At 40.9% G+C, this 18,694-nt stretch overlaps 1 protein-coding gene across 2 annotated transcripts in view; it reads left to right on the top strand.

Moving 5' to 3' along the window:
* rreb1b (ras responsive element binding protein 1b) overlaps positions 1-18,694 on the top strand; it is a 59,093-nt gene that overhangs the window by 34,411 nt on the left and 5,988 nt on the right. The window contains exons 3-11 of one of the 2 annotated variants that reach the window (XM_015602099.3): positions 2,301-2,398; positions 4,633-4,749; positions 7,348-7,580; positions 10,071-10,157; positions 11,195-11,358; positions 15,182-15,326; positions 15,441-15,583; positions 15,712-15,901; positions 16,029-18,687. In XM_015602099.3, the coding sequence (XP_015457585.3) occupies positions 2,326-2,398; positions 4,633-4,749; positions 7,348-7,580; positions 10,071-10,157; positions 11,195-11,358; positions 15,182-15,326; positions 15,441-15,583; positions 15,712-15,901; positions 16,029-18,687 (3,811 nt within the window). In that variant the 5' untranslated portion in view covers positions 2,301-2,325. The remainder of the gene's footprint in view (positions 1-2,300; positions 2,399-4,632; positions 4,750-7,347; positions 7,581-10,070; positions 10,158-11,194; positions 11,359-15,181; positions 15,327-15,440; positions 15,584-15,711; positions 15,902-16,028; positions 18,688-18,694) is intronic. The other variant, XM_049478537.1, reaches the window with a different exon arrangement.

Below are 18,694 nucleotides of genomic sequence, written 5' to 3'. Positions count from 1 at the left end.
ATAAACACATGATTTAGATTTTTATTTGAGCCAATGTATTTGGACTTTACTAAGTAAGCGTTCTAAATTCTGTTAAATATTTGCATCTATTTTTAAACTGGTATATTTTTTATTAGAGAGCAATGTGTTTTAGCTATTAATTAGGGGTGTCACGATTCTCTAAATCCTCGATTCGATTTCATTTTCGATTTGAGGGTCACGATTCGATTCGATTCTCGATTTTCTTGTTTTTTTTTCTTGTTATTATTTTATGCCTCATAAAATTTAAATAATATATTTATTATTATTATTATTATTATTATAAATATTATAAATATTATTATTATTATTTATTAAGATATATATGGTAATGCCATCTAGTGACTTTTTTTGGTAGCAACAGTGTGCACTATTAAAATAAGCAGTTTATCAGAGCTGTGTGTGGATGGCTGGTGAAACTGCTCATTACATGAAGCTGCAGTTCTTCATCCAACCACTAGCAGCAGCAGCACAAGCCCCGCTCTTTTCACTCAGTCACTACTTCAGTACAGCCCAGCCACGGGCTACAGAGCTCAGCCAGTCCGTTTTTACTGTTTCTGTAAACAAATAAAGGTTTTAACCCCACTAACCGGATAATACAGCTCACTACAGTTCATCTTTCAGCCCAAGCAGCTAACAGCAGCAGGTTAGAACAGCCGACACGGAGGCACTGCTCGGAATACATTATAAACAGGTCAGTTAGCGCGCTGCTAACCTCAGGATGTTTATAACTACGGAGTTTAGTGGACACACCACGGCCGCCAGGTAAGTCTTTTAAAGGCTACTGAAGACTATTAAAGGCTATTAGAGTGTAACCCCTGGCTCCCAGGGGTTACAAGAGGTTATTGAAAGCATTATTGGGGGGCAGAAATCAGTACAGGCTGGTTAGATAAGTGATGTGGGTATTGTCTTATAAATATTTACACATAACTTATATCTCTCCTGAAAAGCTTTTATTTTAGTCAGAAACACGCTTGTGTTTACTTTATCTGAGAGAAAGATGTTTTTTTAATTCAATGGAAAGCAACAGGTGTAGTCAATTATAAGTTTAAGATTTTTAATCCACCTCACTGTGATCTATAGTCAGTGTTCTCAAGTCACACTGACACACGCATTTCAGCGAGTTCACACGCTCTCACCTGCGCGCACCCACCCCTCCGTTAGATACAGATACAAAACCTGCGCGCCCAACCCCCGCCCCCCCTCCCCCGTTGGACAGATAAAAACAGTGATCACACTCCCGCCGACTGCGCTCATGCAGTGGCTATCTCTATTTAAATGAATAGGATGCGCTGTGTTGGTGCCGCGCCATTTGCGTAGCGCGCTGCGCTATTTGCGTAGCGCGCGCGGGAGGGATCGTCGATCCTCTTTTTGACTTCGATACTCGAGATCGTGACCTCATTTCGATTCGATTTCGATAAAATATCGAGATCGTGACACCCCTACTATTAATATAAAAATAACACTTCTTCTTAGCAACACAACTCTTAGATCTGGATTGCAATTGAAAAAAACAGGAGGACCAGTGAGTTTTTTGGATTTCTCAGTCACATGGCATCGCGTTTAGTAGCTCCTCCATTTCCTCTTACTGTTTTTACATGGATCTCAGTGGAAACGTGCACCCAAAGTGTAATTACGGTGCATGGCAGTGGACAAATAGCTATTTTATTAAACGCGAGGGGATGAAACTCAGAGATGTGACTCCGGACAGGACTAAAATTACTAGAGGACCACTGAGTTCAGAGAAAAACAGTAGGTAATTCAGCGTCCAGTGATGTGGTGTTAATAGAGCCAATATGGGGGGTCTTCTGCTTTCTTATCCCACCTCCCAACAAAAAGAAGTACAGCAGATGATGTACAGTGGTGCAGAAAAGCAGGGATGTCACAGTTAACACATTGCTCCATTTTGATGATCTACAGATCATATTTTATGAATCCAGGTTACAGAATGTATTCAGAGTTATAGTGCTGGTTAGACTGCTGTGCTGTATCAAATCAGGCAGATTCTGGATAGAATGTTGAGAACATCCCAGGAGATGAATCCATCAATAAAACAGAGGGCTGTAATTTGTAGCAGGGTTTGACTCTACCTCAGCATAGCAAGATGGATAATGGGAAAACGTGCACATAACTGAGCCCCACACACCAGTAGCAATTAGTCAAAACGGCCCAGAGGACCAGTCAGCTCACTGGACAAGCAAGACAAAGCACCACGGCTCATCTGTAGTCTATCCTCTGCTCAAACACCTGTTTTTTCTCTGTTTTTTCCGTTTCTTTGTCAGTTAGTTGAATAAGACGAGTTCAGACATGCCCGGTTTCAGCAGGAAGATACCCAACAAGATTGGAAGAGGCAGTGAATTGTGTTGGTTTGGAGGTGCAGGTCAGTTTCTGTAACTGGGTTACTTGAAACATTCAAATTTAGGGTATCTACACCTGAACAGCTAAAAGCATGAGTTTTTTTTTGTCATAATTTATCATAATAATGTAAAGTGAATACTTTTAAAACCCTGATACTTGAAAGGTAAGTACTTGATGTAGTAGCAGTGAAATAGAAAAATAAAATGAAATTCTAGAAATGTTTACTGTTACAAAATTTAAATTGTTATGTAAAAACTCAAAATCGTAATCAATAATTGCTCATATATAAAAAAAAAAGAAAAGAATATCAGCTAGTGGTTCAGTTACTGTTTTATGTTTTAAGTCACCTGTGTTGTACTTTGTTACAATTACATGAAATAAAACGTTTTACCTTTTTTCTCACATTTTACAAATACAGTGTTTTTATACTGAATTTTCTTGTTTTTATTTTAAGAATCTAGTATATCTAGATTTACCCGGTCTATATCAGTATATCTATATATATTTGCAATGTGTTGAATCATAACCCTTATTGTAATGTGTATCAAAGTTTTTACATTTTCAAAGTTTATTTTTATATATACAGCTTTGGGAAAAAATAAAGGAACAACTAAAAAAATGACGAGTTTCTTTGATTTTACCAAATTGAAAACCTCTGGAATAAAGAGGAAGATGGATGATCACAGGCCATCAAACCAAGCTGAACTGCTTGAATTTTTGCACCAGGAGTAAAGGCATAAAGTTATCTAAAAGCAGTATGTATAACTGGTGGAGGAGAACATGCCAAGAAGCATGAAAACTGATTAAAAACCAGGGTTATTCTACCAATGTTGATTTCTGAACTTTTTCAGGTTAGTCCCCTCTCAAAATGCTGCCCATATAGATTTCATCTAGTCTTTAATACAAATAAATTCCTGTATTTGTGCAACATTAGTTACTGTGCAGTAAACTGAATTTCAGTATAGTAGTTGACATTATCATATATTTTAAAGCCATTTAAACACTAAGGAAGATGTGCATTATTTTTAATGGAAATTTCCATTTGTTGGATCACTTGAATGATAACATTGATTTGAACATTTTTTTTAAAAGCTCATGTGTTTGGTGTAGTAAAAGAGGAAGCTGACTGATTTGAGTTCTTTCTGAGGTGCATGGCTGCTGAAATGAGTGAAACTTCTCTCGGGATCTTTCACCACTTCTGTCTTTCAAACCATCTCTCCTAGACTGGCCTGTATATGTTTGTTTGTGAACACAACATCTCATACAACCTAAATGATGTTCATTTTTCTAAAATCTCTAAAATTTGTAAAATGTCTGTTTTACTTTGTTTTTAGAACTTTATAAGAGATTGTAACCTAATAATAGATTACAAGTGAACATAATGAGTTTCAAAACTTGTGCCAGGTCAAAAAAAACAAAACACTATTCTAGCATGGCTTTAACCACAGGGATGGCATCAGCATCAGCAACTACATAGAAAGATCCTGAAAGTAAGAAAGATCCTTCATGGTCATGTGATTGCAAGTTGTTGTCTGAATTCAATTTCCACACTTTTTTGGATTATTATCGTTTGGAGAAAGTCCCATTTAGGCAGTTTATTCTACAAAGCAGCTTGGTTTGGCCTTAGTTCCAGTTCTTTTTGGAAACATTTGGAACATTTAAAACATCCTCACAAACATGCACATGTCTGCTCTTACCATTTTGTGAAGGAAAACCATCAACAAAACACCTTAGACAAATTTCTTGGTTATATCTAATGGGTGCTTGTGAGGGTCTTGGTCTAACACCTTACATGACAGACTCAGAACCTGACGTGTCTGAAGATGTGTGGACGTGGAGTGGAGGTTTTTAATTTTTGTGTTCAACCATAGACACAGCTTTCCTTCTGTGGAAGGCAGAGAATATAAGTTATATGAGACCCCACAACACTTAAACTTGTGTTTGTGTATGAAAGCTAGTTAGCACAGCTCTAAATAGCATTAAAAAAGGTCTGTTGGAATGTTCAAGTAGCCACCTAGCTAAGCCTTATGATCAGTGTCCACAGCAGTATCCTAATTCATACTGCATTTACACTAAATATAATATGAAGATTTGATATGAAATGACTGAAAATTCTAAAACAAATGTGAAATACAAACTCTTGAAAGTGGGTGTGATGAAATAAGGTGGACACAAGTTGTAAAGTGGAATTTTCATGATCATTATATAAGATTGGTTTATGTAATTTCTTATCTGTCTTCCCTTTTTTTTTTGCAGACATGGACAGTGCCTTAACTGAAAAGTGCAGTGGTAAAGCAGGAGTCGGGGCTGACCTTGGGAAATCATCTCAGCAGACAGAGCAACCCACCACAAAACCCTTGCAGCCCATGGAAGGTAGGCCTTTGCTGTAGAATTCATAAACTATTCATATAAAGAGACCACTTTAGTTTCTGAATCTGTTTCTCTGATTTTGCTATTTATAGGTATATGTTTGAGTAAAATGAACATTGCTGTTTTATTCTACAAACCACAGACATTACATCCGAGTTTAGTAATAACAATGTTGTTTTCATCATTATTAGTGTGATTGCAGTAATGCAATCACAGTATTGTTCTTCTTAAGTCTTATTCTTATTATTATTATTCCACCTGTTTTTTGTCCGGTTAACTAGTGCCGCAGTTTTCGAAATATCGACTTCGTTCAAAAGAGAAAACGTGCGTCCATATCGGGAATGGTGGGCTTGTATACAGCTTTCCGATCGGACTTACGTTTTTCGTAAAAACTTCGTAAGTACGCGTTTTTTTGCCCATTGAAAATGAATGGGCAGAACTTTGCACGCCCGTGGACGTCGCAATTTTTGAAATACGAAGATGAAACCAATTGAGGACCTGTAGAACTTATTGAGCTCTTTCCGAAAATATGCGTTACGAAAAGTTACGACGTACGGATTTCGTACGATTGTCGTACGAAGTGGCCCCATTGGAATGAATGGGGCCAATCGGAGGACGGCAGCTAGATCGAAGGACAGGTAGCTAGAACTCCAGTACTGTGAGTGTATGGAGCAGCTATGGGATAAAACAGCATTAGGTCAAAAGTTTGGACACCCCAGCCCCCCAGTACTGTGTGTAATGGAGCCACGGGTCAAAAGTTTGGACACCCCGGCCCCCCCAGTACTGTGTGTAATGGAGCCACGGGTCAAAAGTTTGGACACCCCCGAACGGCCAGAGCAACCTAGCGTGCATAGCTGATTGATGTATTTGCACGTTGCGTAGCAACGTGCAAACACCATTTAATCTAATTTATGCATATACATCACCTAGCAACCACCTAGAAACACCATAGCAACCACCCCAGATACCATAGCAACACCTTAGCAACCGCCTAGCAACACCATAGCAACCACCTAGCAACACCTTAGCAACACCTTAGCAACCACCCCAGATACCATAGCAACACCTTAGCAACCGCCTAGCAACACCCTAGCAACCACCTAGCAACCACCTAGCAACACCTTAGCAACCACCCCGGATACCATAGCAACACCTTAGCAACCGCCTAGCAACACCCTAGCAACCACCTAGCAACCACCTAGCAACACCTTAGCAACCACCCCGGATACCATAGCAACACCTTAGCAACCGCCTAGCAACACCATAGCAACCACCTAGCAACCACCTAGCAACACCTTAGCAACCACCCCGGATACCATAGCAACACCTTAGCAACCGCCTAGCAACACCCTAGCAACCACCTAGCAACCACTTAGCAACACCTTAGCAACCACCCCGGATACCGTAGCAACACCTTAGCAACTGCCTAGCAACACCCTAGCAACCACCTAGCAACACCTTAGCAACCACCCCGGATACCATAGCAACACCTTAGCAACCGCCTAGCAACACCTTAGCAACCACCTAGCAACCACCTAGCAACACCATAGCAACCACCCTGGATACCATAGCAACACCTTAGCAACCGCCTAGCAACACCTTAGCAACCACCTAGCAACCATCTAGCAACACCTTAGCAACCACCCCAGATACCATAGCAACACCTTAGCAACCGCCTAGCAACACCCTAGCAACCACATAGCAACCACCTAGCAACACCTTAGCAACCACCCCTGATACCATAGCAACACCTTAGCAACCGCCTAGCAACACCCTAGCAACCCCCTAGCAACCACCTAGCAACACCTTAGCAACCACCCCGGATACCATAGCAACACCTTAGCAACCGCCTAGCAACACCCTAGCAACCACCTAGCAACCACCTAGCAACACCTTAGCAACCACCCCGGATACCATAGCAACACCTTAGCAACCGCCTAGCAACACCCTAGCAACCACCTAGCAACCACCTAGCAACACCTTAGCAACCACCCAAGATACCATAGCAACACCTTAGCAACCGCCTAGCAACACCCTAGCAACCACCTAGCAACCACCTAGCAACACCTTAGCAACCACCTTGGATACCATAGCAACACCTTAGCAACCACCTAGCAACACCTTAGCAACCACCTAGCAACCACCTAGCAACCACCTAGCAACACCTTAGCAACCACCCCAAATACCATAGCAACACCTTAGCAACCGCCTAGCAACACCTTAGCAACCACCTAGCAACACCTTAGCAACCACCTAGCAACCACCTAGCAACACCTTAGCAACCACCCCAGATACCATAGCAACACCTTAGCAACCGCCTAGCAACACCCTAGCAACCACCTAGCAACCACCTAGCAACACCTTAGCAACCACCCCGGATACCATAGCAACACCTTAGCAACCGCCTAGCAACACCGTAGCAACCACCTAGCAACACCTTAGCAACCACCCCGGATACCATAGCAACACCTTAGCAACCGCCTAGCAACACCCTAGGAACCACCTAGCAACACCTTAGCAGATACCAGCCAGCACTGCAATCACACTCGCAGTTTCTGCAGGAACTGCAATCTAGTTTGTTTCTTTCATTGTAAATTGCAGAAAAGCTAGAGAGTGAAATGGACCATGTTGGAGTGCTGCAAAAGGAGAACGGAATGGAGGAAGAAAAGGAGAAGGAGGAAGATGAGCAGGAGGATGGTGGAGAGGAAGGAGAAGAGGAGTCCTGTGCCAACAATGAAATAAAAACTGGCCAAATGAATGGAGCACCTTCAAATGCTTCTGTCAAAACTCCAAGCAAGTCGCCCTCTGCCAATCGTACTGGGAGACGGAGTCAGGTAATATTTTTCATTTTTTATTATTTTATTACATTTATACATTCATTTTTTACGTTTATTTATGCATTGCTTTTCAAGTGTAGTATTGAGGACTATTGTAGTACCCCAAAAGCAAAAAGAAGGGTCCCTGCAGAAAAATAACTTTTTTGCAGATTAATCACGATTATTTGATTATTGACTTGTGGTACAGTATCTGGACATAAAAGTAATTTTTTATTTTTATTTTATTTTTTTTATTTGATTTAAGATTTGTCTTTTGTTTGTCAATTTAAGCATTAATCCTAGATTTGTATATTATTTAATTGATTCATTAAAATAATGATGTTTTTTTTTTCAAGTATAGAGAAATAAAGTGTCAAAGAGCCCATTGAATAGCAGGATTTACTATAGGTCATTACTTTAAAAGTACCAAGTAGTCATGCAATAAGAAAAAAGAAATTCCTTGTAGAACAAAAATATGCATCATCTGTTTTATAGTCATATTTAGCACCGCAGACCTCTGAATCGCAATCAAATGCCCAGAGATTTTTAGTCCTTATACTGTATAAATTACACCAAATAGCTTTTTTTTATTCTGACAAATATAGAAGTATTGCTATAATGCTTTTATATTGCTATAATGCTTTTATATTATCAGTTGCATTTAGTGGCTTTAAGATTACAATAATATTGCTTATTATAATAATTTAACAGAAAATAAATTGTCTAATAAATAATTAGTTGTGACAGGCCAACATATTAATTGATAGTTTAGTTATTCTTGTTTAGACAGATGAATTTTTCTGGCTTTGGGCCGTGCAGGATGGTGTGTTGAGGGCACAAGGCGGAGCTGTCCGTCAGTGAGTCAGCCCCGTCTGCTGCGCTGAACAAGCGGCAGCAAATGGTCCCTCTGCCCTCTCAATCCCCCCATTGTCAGCAGCCATGTGCGTCTTACGCCTCCAATTAAAGTGCGGGACTCTTCTGAAATGCTCCTCTGTGGAGGAAAAAACAGGTGTTTTAACCCCCCCCCCCCACCCCCCACGCCTCCCACCTCCCCAGCAGTTCTCGTTCTGCAGTGCTGAGTGTGTTTCCATACGTTTAACCGCCACGGCTCTGCACTGGCCTGTCCCTTCCATTATTGATGCGCTCTCCCAGCTGGAGCCGCTGCTTTTCTGGAGACAGATGCAGAGCACTTGTTGTTGTAGCACACGACTGTTTCCACAAACACTCAGAACACAGCGTCTTTATCAGTGGGGTCCACTCACCCTCTCAGTGCCCCCTCCCCACCCCCGTGTCTGTTTCACCTAGTGAATTTCACACCAAGGGGATAAACCCGGTGTTTTCTTGGTACGTTAAGTTGGTCATGTTGAAAGCATGGTTGCCACAGTCTGCTTTTATTATTGCTTTTAGTTCAGCTTTGTGATTTTCCATCTTTTTTCATGAAGCAGAGCAATCTACTTTTATGTTATTTAGGGCAGTTCTGTATAGAAATGCAAAAAATTTTAAAATTCAGTCTGAAGTTAAACTTAAATTCGGCACAATATCGTACACAGATTTTTTTGTAGGTTTTCATTTATTTTTCCACTTTTGTTCACCTTCAGATAAATACATAAATATTGCAATTCAGGTTCTACATATTATATTATATTTAGTATACCTTACAAACACTTAACCTTTCTAAAGTCCCAGCAGACATACCAACAAATCACAACAAATGACCTTAGCAGGACTATTATTATTGTTAGTTTTCTTTAGCAGTGCTACTCTATTCATGGATTTATGTCAACAGGGCAGACTGCTCTAGTCGCACATTAACCTCAGCAGTCTACTACTGGAATATTAGCCATGAATTTACCTCAGCATGGCTATTCTAATCCTAAGCAGTGTGTGTAGCTTGCATCTTACAGCTAATTAGTAAAGAGGTAGCTAAACTTTCTTTTTTTTTTTTTCATTTTAATTGTGCAAGTAGAGTGTAAAATTGCTTAAACCTGCCATTTCTCATTAGCGCATCTATAATTCTGCAGCATCCCATTTTAATATTACCCTCTAAGTAAACATCTGATGTAACTGTTTATCTACTGCACAGAAAATACCACTGTATCATCTATCATGTATTGGATTGCCCTAGCTCTGATGTTGCAACAGCATATTTTTCGTCTGCCTTAAGCTTCCATGTAACATAACCATATCTTTCAACTGAAGGGGTTTTTAATGTTATATATTTAGTGATTATGTGACTGTTATATATTCTGTGAAGTCATTTGTAAGCTTTGAGTCCTTCAGGTTGTAAACGGTCTAATACAGAGACTGACTCAGAGCTGACGATGTGAGCGTGATCACTTGTTGCTGTCAGTCAGTCAGATGGGATGCTTGTGTCAGTCTTTTGCATCCCAGTTCACTGGACTCTCACAGCCTGCTGCCTGTGTTAGAAGAGGTTTCAAGGTTACAGGGGGTTGTTGTGTCTAAATGCTCTAGTCTCTAAATAAGAGTTGACTTATCTCTTTGTCACAGGAACTGAAAGATCGCTCAACCTTCATCTGCCCCCTGTGTGACAAGAACTGCCAGACCCAGCACCAGCTTACTATGCATATAAGACAGGTACAAACAGCCAATCTGAAATTTGTGCTCCAGATGACTTTTTGTAGATGACTCCATAATATCCAGAATTAGGCAAGTTTTGACCTAAAGCACTGGATTAGTTTCACCAGCTGAGGTTCTGTAAGAAATTTGACTGTAGCAAAATGTGAGTGGCTTGGGAGTGCAGAACTAATCTAAATGACATTGGGAATTAAGATGCTGTTGTCATTTGTATTTCTATGCAGGTATTATTTAAAGGAATCAGTAATAAATGCGAGTGAGTGTGTAAAATGGCTTTAGTTGTTTAATTTCCAAACACTGGAGATAGATATGTTGCTGATCGGTGAATATAAGCTCTGGGAAAAAATAAGAGACCACTTTAAAAAGACGAGTTTCTTTTATTTTACCAAATTAAAAACCTCAAGCCATCAAACCAAGCTGAACTGCTTAAATTTTTGCACCAGGAGTGGCATAAAATTATCCAAAAGCAGTGTTTAAGACTGGCGGAGGAGAACATGCCAAGATGCATGAAAACTGTGATTAAAAAACGGGGTTATTCCACCAAATATTGATTTCTGTACTCATAAAATTTTATATGAAATTGAAGCTCTGCGTGTTTTTTGTTATTTCAGCCATTTCTAATTTTTCTGCAAGTAAATGCGCTAAATGACAATATTTTTATTTGGAATTTGGGAGAAATGTTCTCCGTAGTTTATAGAATTAAACAACAATGTTCATTTTACTCAAGTATATAGCTATAAATAGCACAATCCGAGAAACTGATTTAGAAGATTTTGAAGAGCTGTATATATATTTGTTACTACAGAAAATATAATCCTAAACGATTTTTAAGAAATAATAATGAAATAGTGATAAATGATTGAATCAATCAGTCTGTTAATCAATCAACAAATATAAATAAATGATAAAGAAACAAGGTGATTGCTATGAATTTCTAACTCTTAGACATGGAGCAAAATTGTATAGCTAGGAGTCGAAAATGGCACGTTTTCTACTTGTAAATCAATGTTTCACTTTTTGTTCGGTTTTCTCTTCAGCACAACACTGACAGTGGGGGTACTGACCACTCCTGTAGCATCTGTGGAAAGGCTCTGAGTTCGGCCAGCTCTCTGGACCGCCACATGCTGGTACATAGTGGAGAAAGACCCTACAAGTGCAGTGTGTGTGCCCAGACCTTCACCACCAATGGGAACATGCACAGGTACAGACAATGCACCAAAATGCGATTTTTCCGTTCCTTATTATGTCACTTGTAGAAATATGCTTAAATAATAGACATTTAATGCTTTTACCAACTTAGAACTTCATGGCAAAAGTGCATCTCAAAAAAGTTGGGACAGGGCCATGTCTACCATTGTGTAGCATCCCTTCTACTATGATCAGCAGACTGTAAAAATGCCTGAGAAGTAAGGAGACGCTGGAGCAACTGCTGGAGTGTTGGGAGAGTTATTTTTGGATTCTAGCTGATATAAAGTGTGAACTCCTTTTACCCACCCCCGTTGTTTGGATACAGATGCGCCTGCTCCTGTGCCTGCGTGTGTTCTGCAGCTTGTGCCGGCCCATGTGTTTGTGTGAGATAGTTCTGCTCGCATGCTGCGCTCCGCTGTGTGTTTACGGTTGTGTGCCCTGGTCCATTTGTGGTGATGTGTCTATGGGATGAGCATAGAGGCCTCCCTTGTGCCGCTAAGACATGCAGGCATTCCAGCTGGGGGTGGGAGAAGAAAGACAGTCTGAGCCTGTGTGTGAATGGGTGAAAAAGAGACAGAGGGGGTGGGTTGTAAAAAAGATGGTTAGAGTATGGTTTGGATGCTTGGATTGTGTTTGGGTCATTTACCCTGAAGATGGTGGAAGTCCTAGCTTGGATTGAAAATACTAATAAATTTGCTTTTATCTAGACATTCCAATTTTTTTTTTGAGGCCTCGTGATGAGGTTAAATGAAATTAAATGATGTCAACAAGTGATTATAGTCTGGGACAAAATAGCACCTGAAACAATTCATTGCATGATATTCTCTGTGCCAAAACATTGTTTAAAGGTTCTGAGAAGAAATGGTAACAAAAGTGGTAAATGGTTTACTGTCCCAACTTTGGTTTCAGTGCTGAAATGCAGGAATTAATGTATATTATTCCCATAACAGACCTTGGCCTGTATACAGGCCACAGGTGAAGGTGATACAAATCTTTTTTTTCTCTGCAGTAACATATGTTATTTAAGTTCTGAAAAATTTGGGGGCTTTGGAGACTCCTACAGGACAATTGGAAATGCTGCCTGTCCACTCTCTACTCCACTTAATTTCAGATCAGTAAAAAGAATCAGTGCCAAATTCCTTTATTTAAAAATAGAAAAAAAAAAATAGACAACCGAAACAAACTGCTATTGGCAGAGATTTTGTATATTTTAAAATGTTGTATGATTAGAGATTTATTTGGATGCTTGAACTAAGCTCTTCCCACTCGGATACAGGGAGTCAGGAGGATTTACTGCTGGGTGGCATCTATGATGTACTCGACCAATCAGAATCTCACTGCTCATTACCTCAGTCAAATTCTTGCAGATCCAATTGTACCATCATTGCGAAACTCATGGCTGCTGGAATCAGGACTATGCAGAGCATAACCTCATATTTCCCACTGAGAGCTGTACATCACAGCACCCTCTGGCAATATAGTGGAGGTATTGCAAGGGTGGATTCAGTGCAGCCTTTCCACAGGCTATACACAAAGAAGAGACCAAAGTTGACCGGTCACTTCTTTCAGCTTGTGTTTCAAGCCTAACCTTAGATAAAATGCTATGGTTAGCTCATTCATTTGCATGTTTTCTAAGGTGGAAAGGTTTGAGAGTTTGAGAGGCCAGAGACCAAAGATGTGACATGGAACAGGATTCAGGCTGCTCCAGTTGGGTCCACATATATGGGCGGCCCTCGCTCCATCTCTGCTATTAATATCTCCTGACTGTAGAATGTAAAACAAGCTTCTCAGCACTGCACCCACTGACATTTATCCTCCCTCTTCCAGTCAAGCATGTTCACTCTTAGGGGCAGAAAACTGCAAGGCCTCTCGGATGCCCCCCAACAATGTCATTTAAATTTTCACACCATAAAACTCTCCATGGTTTAAATGTTATCCAGAAACTCTGTGTAGACAAAAGTAAAGGGACATGTACTCTTATATTGTTTCTCTTTGGGTATTACTTTATTCTGCTTTTGTTGGATTGACTGTTTCTACTGCACAAGATGGATTTTACTAGATTTTGGAGCATTACTGAAGAATGTGAAGGATTTAATTACATTCAGCGAAATGAGTGTTGGTGAAATCAGTGTGTTTGATGATCTTATTATCCCCAACTCTACAACTCATTCGAAAAGTAGAGTATTTATTTGCACTATAAGGCACACTTAAAATTCTTAAATTTTCCCAATAATCGTCAGTGCGCTTTATAATCCAGTGCGCCTTGTGTATGAATTTTACCATTCAAGTTGTAAGGAGCTGTAAAGCCACTCCACTAAAGTACAGCTTTATACAGGATTTTCAGTTTAGTTCTCCAGCAGTATTAGCATTAGCCACTACCGCGCTAAGCGCTAGCTCTTTGGCCGTTCAGAGGTGACACCCCTGTTCCTCACTAGAGTCACATAAAAAAAATGTACCTTGTGTATAAAAATAGATACTTATTGATCGAGCTGTATAGTGTGAAAAATACGGTACTGGATGAAGCACCATCATGCCAAGGAACACTGTTCCTCCACTACTTCACAGTTCACAAGTTATCTGCTCCTATTATCCGTCCTGTTCTATTGGCAGTACTTTTGCTGACACAAATATCCAAAGGCAGATAAAAAATTAAGATATTGGCTTTATATCTAATGCCAGGTGTATGGAGAGTTTAGAATAATGAGGTGGTGTGGTGACTGAGTGTGGATCGTTCAACATCCTCAGTCAGATCTCACTAACACTGTTTTTATGGTGCATACAATCAAATTCTCACAGCAATGCTCCAAAATCTATTAGAAAGTCTCCCCTGGACAGTAGAGACAGTTACTCTTAACAAAAGTAGAATAAACTCTCTTTAATACCCTTGATTTCAGAAAAAATGATGTAAGAACAGTTGTCCCAATACTTTTGTCCATGTGTTTGTATCTGGTGGAACCTGAAAGGTGGGTTTGTTTCTGCTAGCTACCTTTAGGGAGGGGGCTCCACATGTTCCATCATGTTGTGATGTGACTCTCACTCCATTTACTACTTTCTGGCCCCTCAGAGGGAAAGCCCTCTGCTGTCTGCTTGTAGGTAATGCATTTCCTCCAGCCCACTTACATCACTGAACTGTTAAGGAACAGGGTATTTTGAGGCTAAACAGTGTTACAATAATAGCTGAACGTTACTAAGACCATCTAATAATAGGCTTAGATTTTTACTTGAAACATTTAGAATTTGGAGGAATTTCTAGGCAGTTGGCCAAGAGGTAATGAAGAGGTTCATAGCATTTAAATGTTATTTTACCTACTATATCATATTTGCTATCTGAGATGCTGTCACAATCTGAGCAAGAATTCTTGGTTCACCCATTTCTGTGGTTTGCCAGCTTAAACATTGTCATGGTTTGAAAAAATGAGATATAAAAGTAAGTGTAATTCACATTTTGAACTATCTCATAAAGGACACATTTTACACATGCATTTCTGGACAAGCTGAGAGATATATACAAAACTGTCAATAAAAGTGATAGAATATTACAGGGTTTTGTAAGAATATGACTGTTAATATGAAATGTTAAGCAGCTATTTTAAGAGATATCCTGCGTGCTTCAGCACAGTTAAAAAAAATAGATTATGTATAAAATCTACATTATAAAATCTTATGAGAGTTGCCACATAGACATACTTTGCTTTCTCTGTACTAATCTGTTGTATTGTGTAGTTTTTGGTTGATCATGTGTAGTGTTAGATGGTGTGACGGTTTAATTATGTGTAAGATCATTTTATTTTTTATTTGAAAATAAGCTTTTTTTTTTTTATTTTTTTTTTTTACAGACACATGAAAATTCATGACAAGGACCCAAGTACTGTTCCTGCCTCCAGTCCTGTGTTGCCGAACAAGCGACGCAGACCCAGTGTCAAGAGAAAGGCCAGTATTGAGGATGAAGCTGAGAAATCTGAGGAACCACCTAATAAAAAGGTGTGAAATTTTAAAAAGACAGACTCACATTGACAACTTTTATATTTTTTGTTATATTTCTCATTTAAAAATATTTATATTTTGTATTAATTTAAATGATTCTTCCAATTTTAGGTAGTTCTGGTGCAGCAGACAGGAGAACGAGCCAGTGTCAAGCAGGAGGAAGAACTCTTGCACTGTCCAATCTGTTTCAAGACATTCATCTGTAAATATGGTTTGGAGTCACACATGGAAACCCATCCAGATACTGCACTCAAGTGAGGGCAAAATACAAGCTTATTTGCTTTAGAGTTAATTATTGTGTGTTTTTAAAATCATTTTAACACAGTACACTTGTTAGAAATGTGACAAGATTTCATTAACACATTTTTTGTTGTTGTTCTAGGTGTAACCTGTGTTGCATCACCTTCCGCACCCACCGAGGCCTTCTTTGTCATAATTCAGTTATTCATAAGCAACTCCCTACAGATCCCTCTGGAAAACCTTTCATCCAGAGCAATCCTTCTGTCCCCCTGGGCTTTAGCGATCTGTCCTTCATTGACTTTTCCTGCCAGAAGTTTCCACAAATTGCGCAGGTTAGACTTGTAAATGCATGGACCAGTAACTAGAGAGCTCTGGATATTGTGATTACTTTTCTTCAGGCACTAGTCTAGTAAGTCCAGTAATTTCTTAACCTTTTTTATGTTTTTCTTTTTCTTTCAGGTATGGTGTGAAACAAACTTGCGACGCTGCTCCAGCAAGTTCCATAGGTTTGTTTGTGAAGACTGCAACAAGGCCTTTCCTCTTCAGGTATCTCTGGATCTACATGCTACCTCGCACAAAGACAGCACAGACTCCTGTGCTGAACCCCAGAAACAAGAAACTGACACTATTGGAGGTGCATCTACAGGCAGTGGTTTTGTGGATTCCAAAGAGGTAGTTAAATCAGCGACACAGAAGGAGACCCGTGCTGTAAATGGACAGAAAGATTTCATGGAGTCCCTTGGTCTTCAGCTTTCTTCACTGGCCAAGCCTGAGCGATCTGAGGAAGAGATCCAGCAAGAAATTTTAGACAGCGTCCGTTTTATCCATGTTGAGTCCCCTGCTACAAACCTACCTCAAGAGACCAGTGGCAATCTTGGCCTCTGTGTTCTAGACCCTATCTCTATTCAAGGCTTAAACAAGAGCACTGGAGTTGGCTTCCTGTCGTTGCAGCCACTTCAAGGGGGACTTGTCAACAGTGGGTTAGTTGTCCGGCCGGTGAGTAATCAAGCCGGCATGGACCTGGCTGATATCCAGCAGATTCTGAAGTTAGCTGCTTCTCAGGTGTCTTTAACGCTTCTTCCTAAAGTTCCTGGAAGTCCTCTGCAGGCAGATCCCAAACAAAATACCCCTCTCAAACCTAAGCCTCTTGTAACTCCTCGATCCAGCATGGGGACCTCCACAACACCTCCTCCGGTCATGAATGCGCAGCAGGCTTCTTCAGGTTGCATCAGCCCTGGCTTACCACCTGTTGCAAGCCAACTCCTTCTCAATTCCATGCAGTCCCCATCAAACTCCCCATCTTCTTCATCCTCTTCTTCGCCTACTAACTGGGAGAACACCCATTTAGGCACAGATGGAACAGGGGCCACCATTTTGACATCCAGTCCATCTACTCCAAATATCAAACAGGAAGAGGTTGGGGGTAAAGAGAAAGAAATTAGAGCAAGTGGCAAGAAGATCTCAAAGACGGAGTACCCTTGTCGCTTCTGTACCCAGGTCTTCTCCTTTCCAGGAGGCCTCCAGGCACATATGCGACATCACTTGGGAACCTCACCATACCAGTGCAGCATCTGCACCTACGCTGCTCCAGACAATGCCACATTAATCCGCCATTTACGAACACATAGCGGCGAGCGGCCATATGTTTGCCGCCTCTGTCACTACCCCTTCACTGTCAAGGCCAATTGTGAGCGCCATTTGCGCAAGAAACACATGAAGAACACTCGCAAAGAGATCGAGAAGAACATTGAGTATGTTACCACCTCCTCCAGTACAAGTGCTTTAACTGGTGGTACTACACCGGAGCTCCTGGACTCTGCTGGTGCAGGTAACACATCCTGCCGCTATTGTGGAGAGGATTTGAAAAGCTACAGGGCTCTCCAGATTCACCTGAGAACTCACAATGGGTGCCAGAAGAAGCCATTCGAATGTCGCCAGTGTGGAGCAGCCTTTTTGGCCAAAAGGAACTGTATTCATCACCTGCTTAAGCAGCATCCAGACGTCCCAGAGAAGGAGATCGAGGAGCATATAAACACTTCAGTCCCTGCCAATGTTGCATCCTCTCTCCAGGCCTCCAGTTCTCCAGTTTCAGCCTCAAATGGGCTTCCTCAAACTGTTCAGCCTCAATCTGGTAAACAAGACCTTGATACTTTCTCTGGAGATGCCGATCAAGACCAGCCTTTGGATTTCTCCAGCAAGTCTTTAAAGACCAATGGTCTAGATGTAAAGGCTGAGTCTGCCACGTCTGCTTCCCCGTCGTCATTTTCAAACGACTTCTCCATGGAACCCATTGACCTTTCTATTCCGAAGGGTCCTGAAGGGAAGAAAGTAAAGCGAGAAGTAATCGATACCACATTATTGCTTCAACAAGAGATAAAGAAAGAGATTCCTTCCCCGAGCCTGGACTCGCCCAAGTCTTTAGGAAAGATCTCTACTGTCCATGCAGCTCTCCCACTCTCAATCCCTACTCTTGCCTCTGCTTTAACTAGCGACTTGTCCAAGCCCACCACACGCCTGAAGCCTCTGCTGCCAAAACCAGTTGCTGCCTCCAACACTTCAGAGATGCCTCCCTTGGCCTCCATTGCCCAGATTATCTCCTCTGTTTCTGCTGCACCAGTCCTGCTCAAAACAGGTATTAGTGCGGAGAAAATTGATGGACTAAAGGGTTGTGAATTACTAAATGACAAGAAGTGTTCCAGTGGCACTACTAGTGTCGAGTCTACTGCCACTTTCAGCTGTTCTCCCCTTGATTCTTTAAAAAGGAGAGGAAAGAAAAGGCAGTTCAAGGAAGAGGCCTGTAGTCCTACAGCTGCAGCTGTCAGTGGGCTGGACCTGGAGTCTAGTGGAGAGTTTCCAAGTGTGGAGAAGATGCTGGCCACTACTGATGCAAATAAGTTTACTCCATACTTGCAGCCCAGGCAGGTGGAGCCAGAAAAGGAGAAACTGTCTGCCAGTGAAGAGGAGAAGGAAGGAAAGGAGGACAAACTGAAGGTCCAGCTGCAGAGCAAAGTAAAGAAGAATGCCTATTCGAATTCTGTGCAGAAGATGAAGTGCCCCTACTGCCCTCGGGAGTTCCCTTGGACCAGTTCATTACAGAGGCACATGCTAACACATACAGGTCAGAC

Source organism: Astyanax mexicanus, chromosome 4, assembly GCF_023375975.1.
Source record: "Astyanax mexicanus isolate ESR-SI-001 chromosome 4, AstMex3_surface, whole genome shotgun sequence".
Lineage (NCBI taxonomy): Eukaryota > Metazoa > Chordata > Actinopteri > Characiformes > Acestrorhamphidae > Astyanax > Astyanax mexicanus.
Note: the sequence above shows the minus strand (reverse complement) of the source record. Positions and strands in the feature narration are given on the sequence as shown.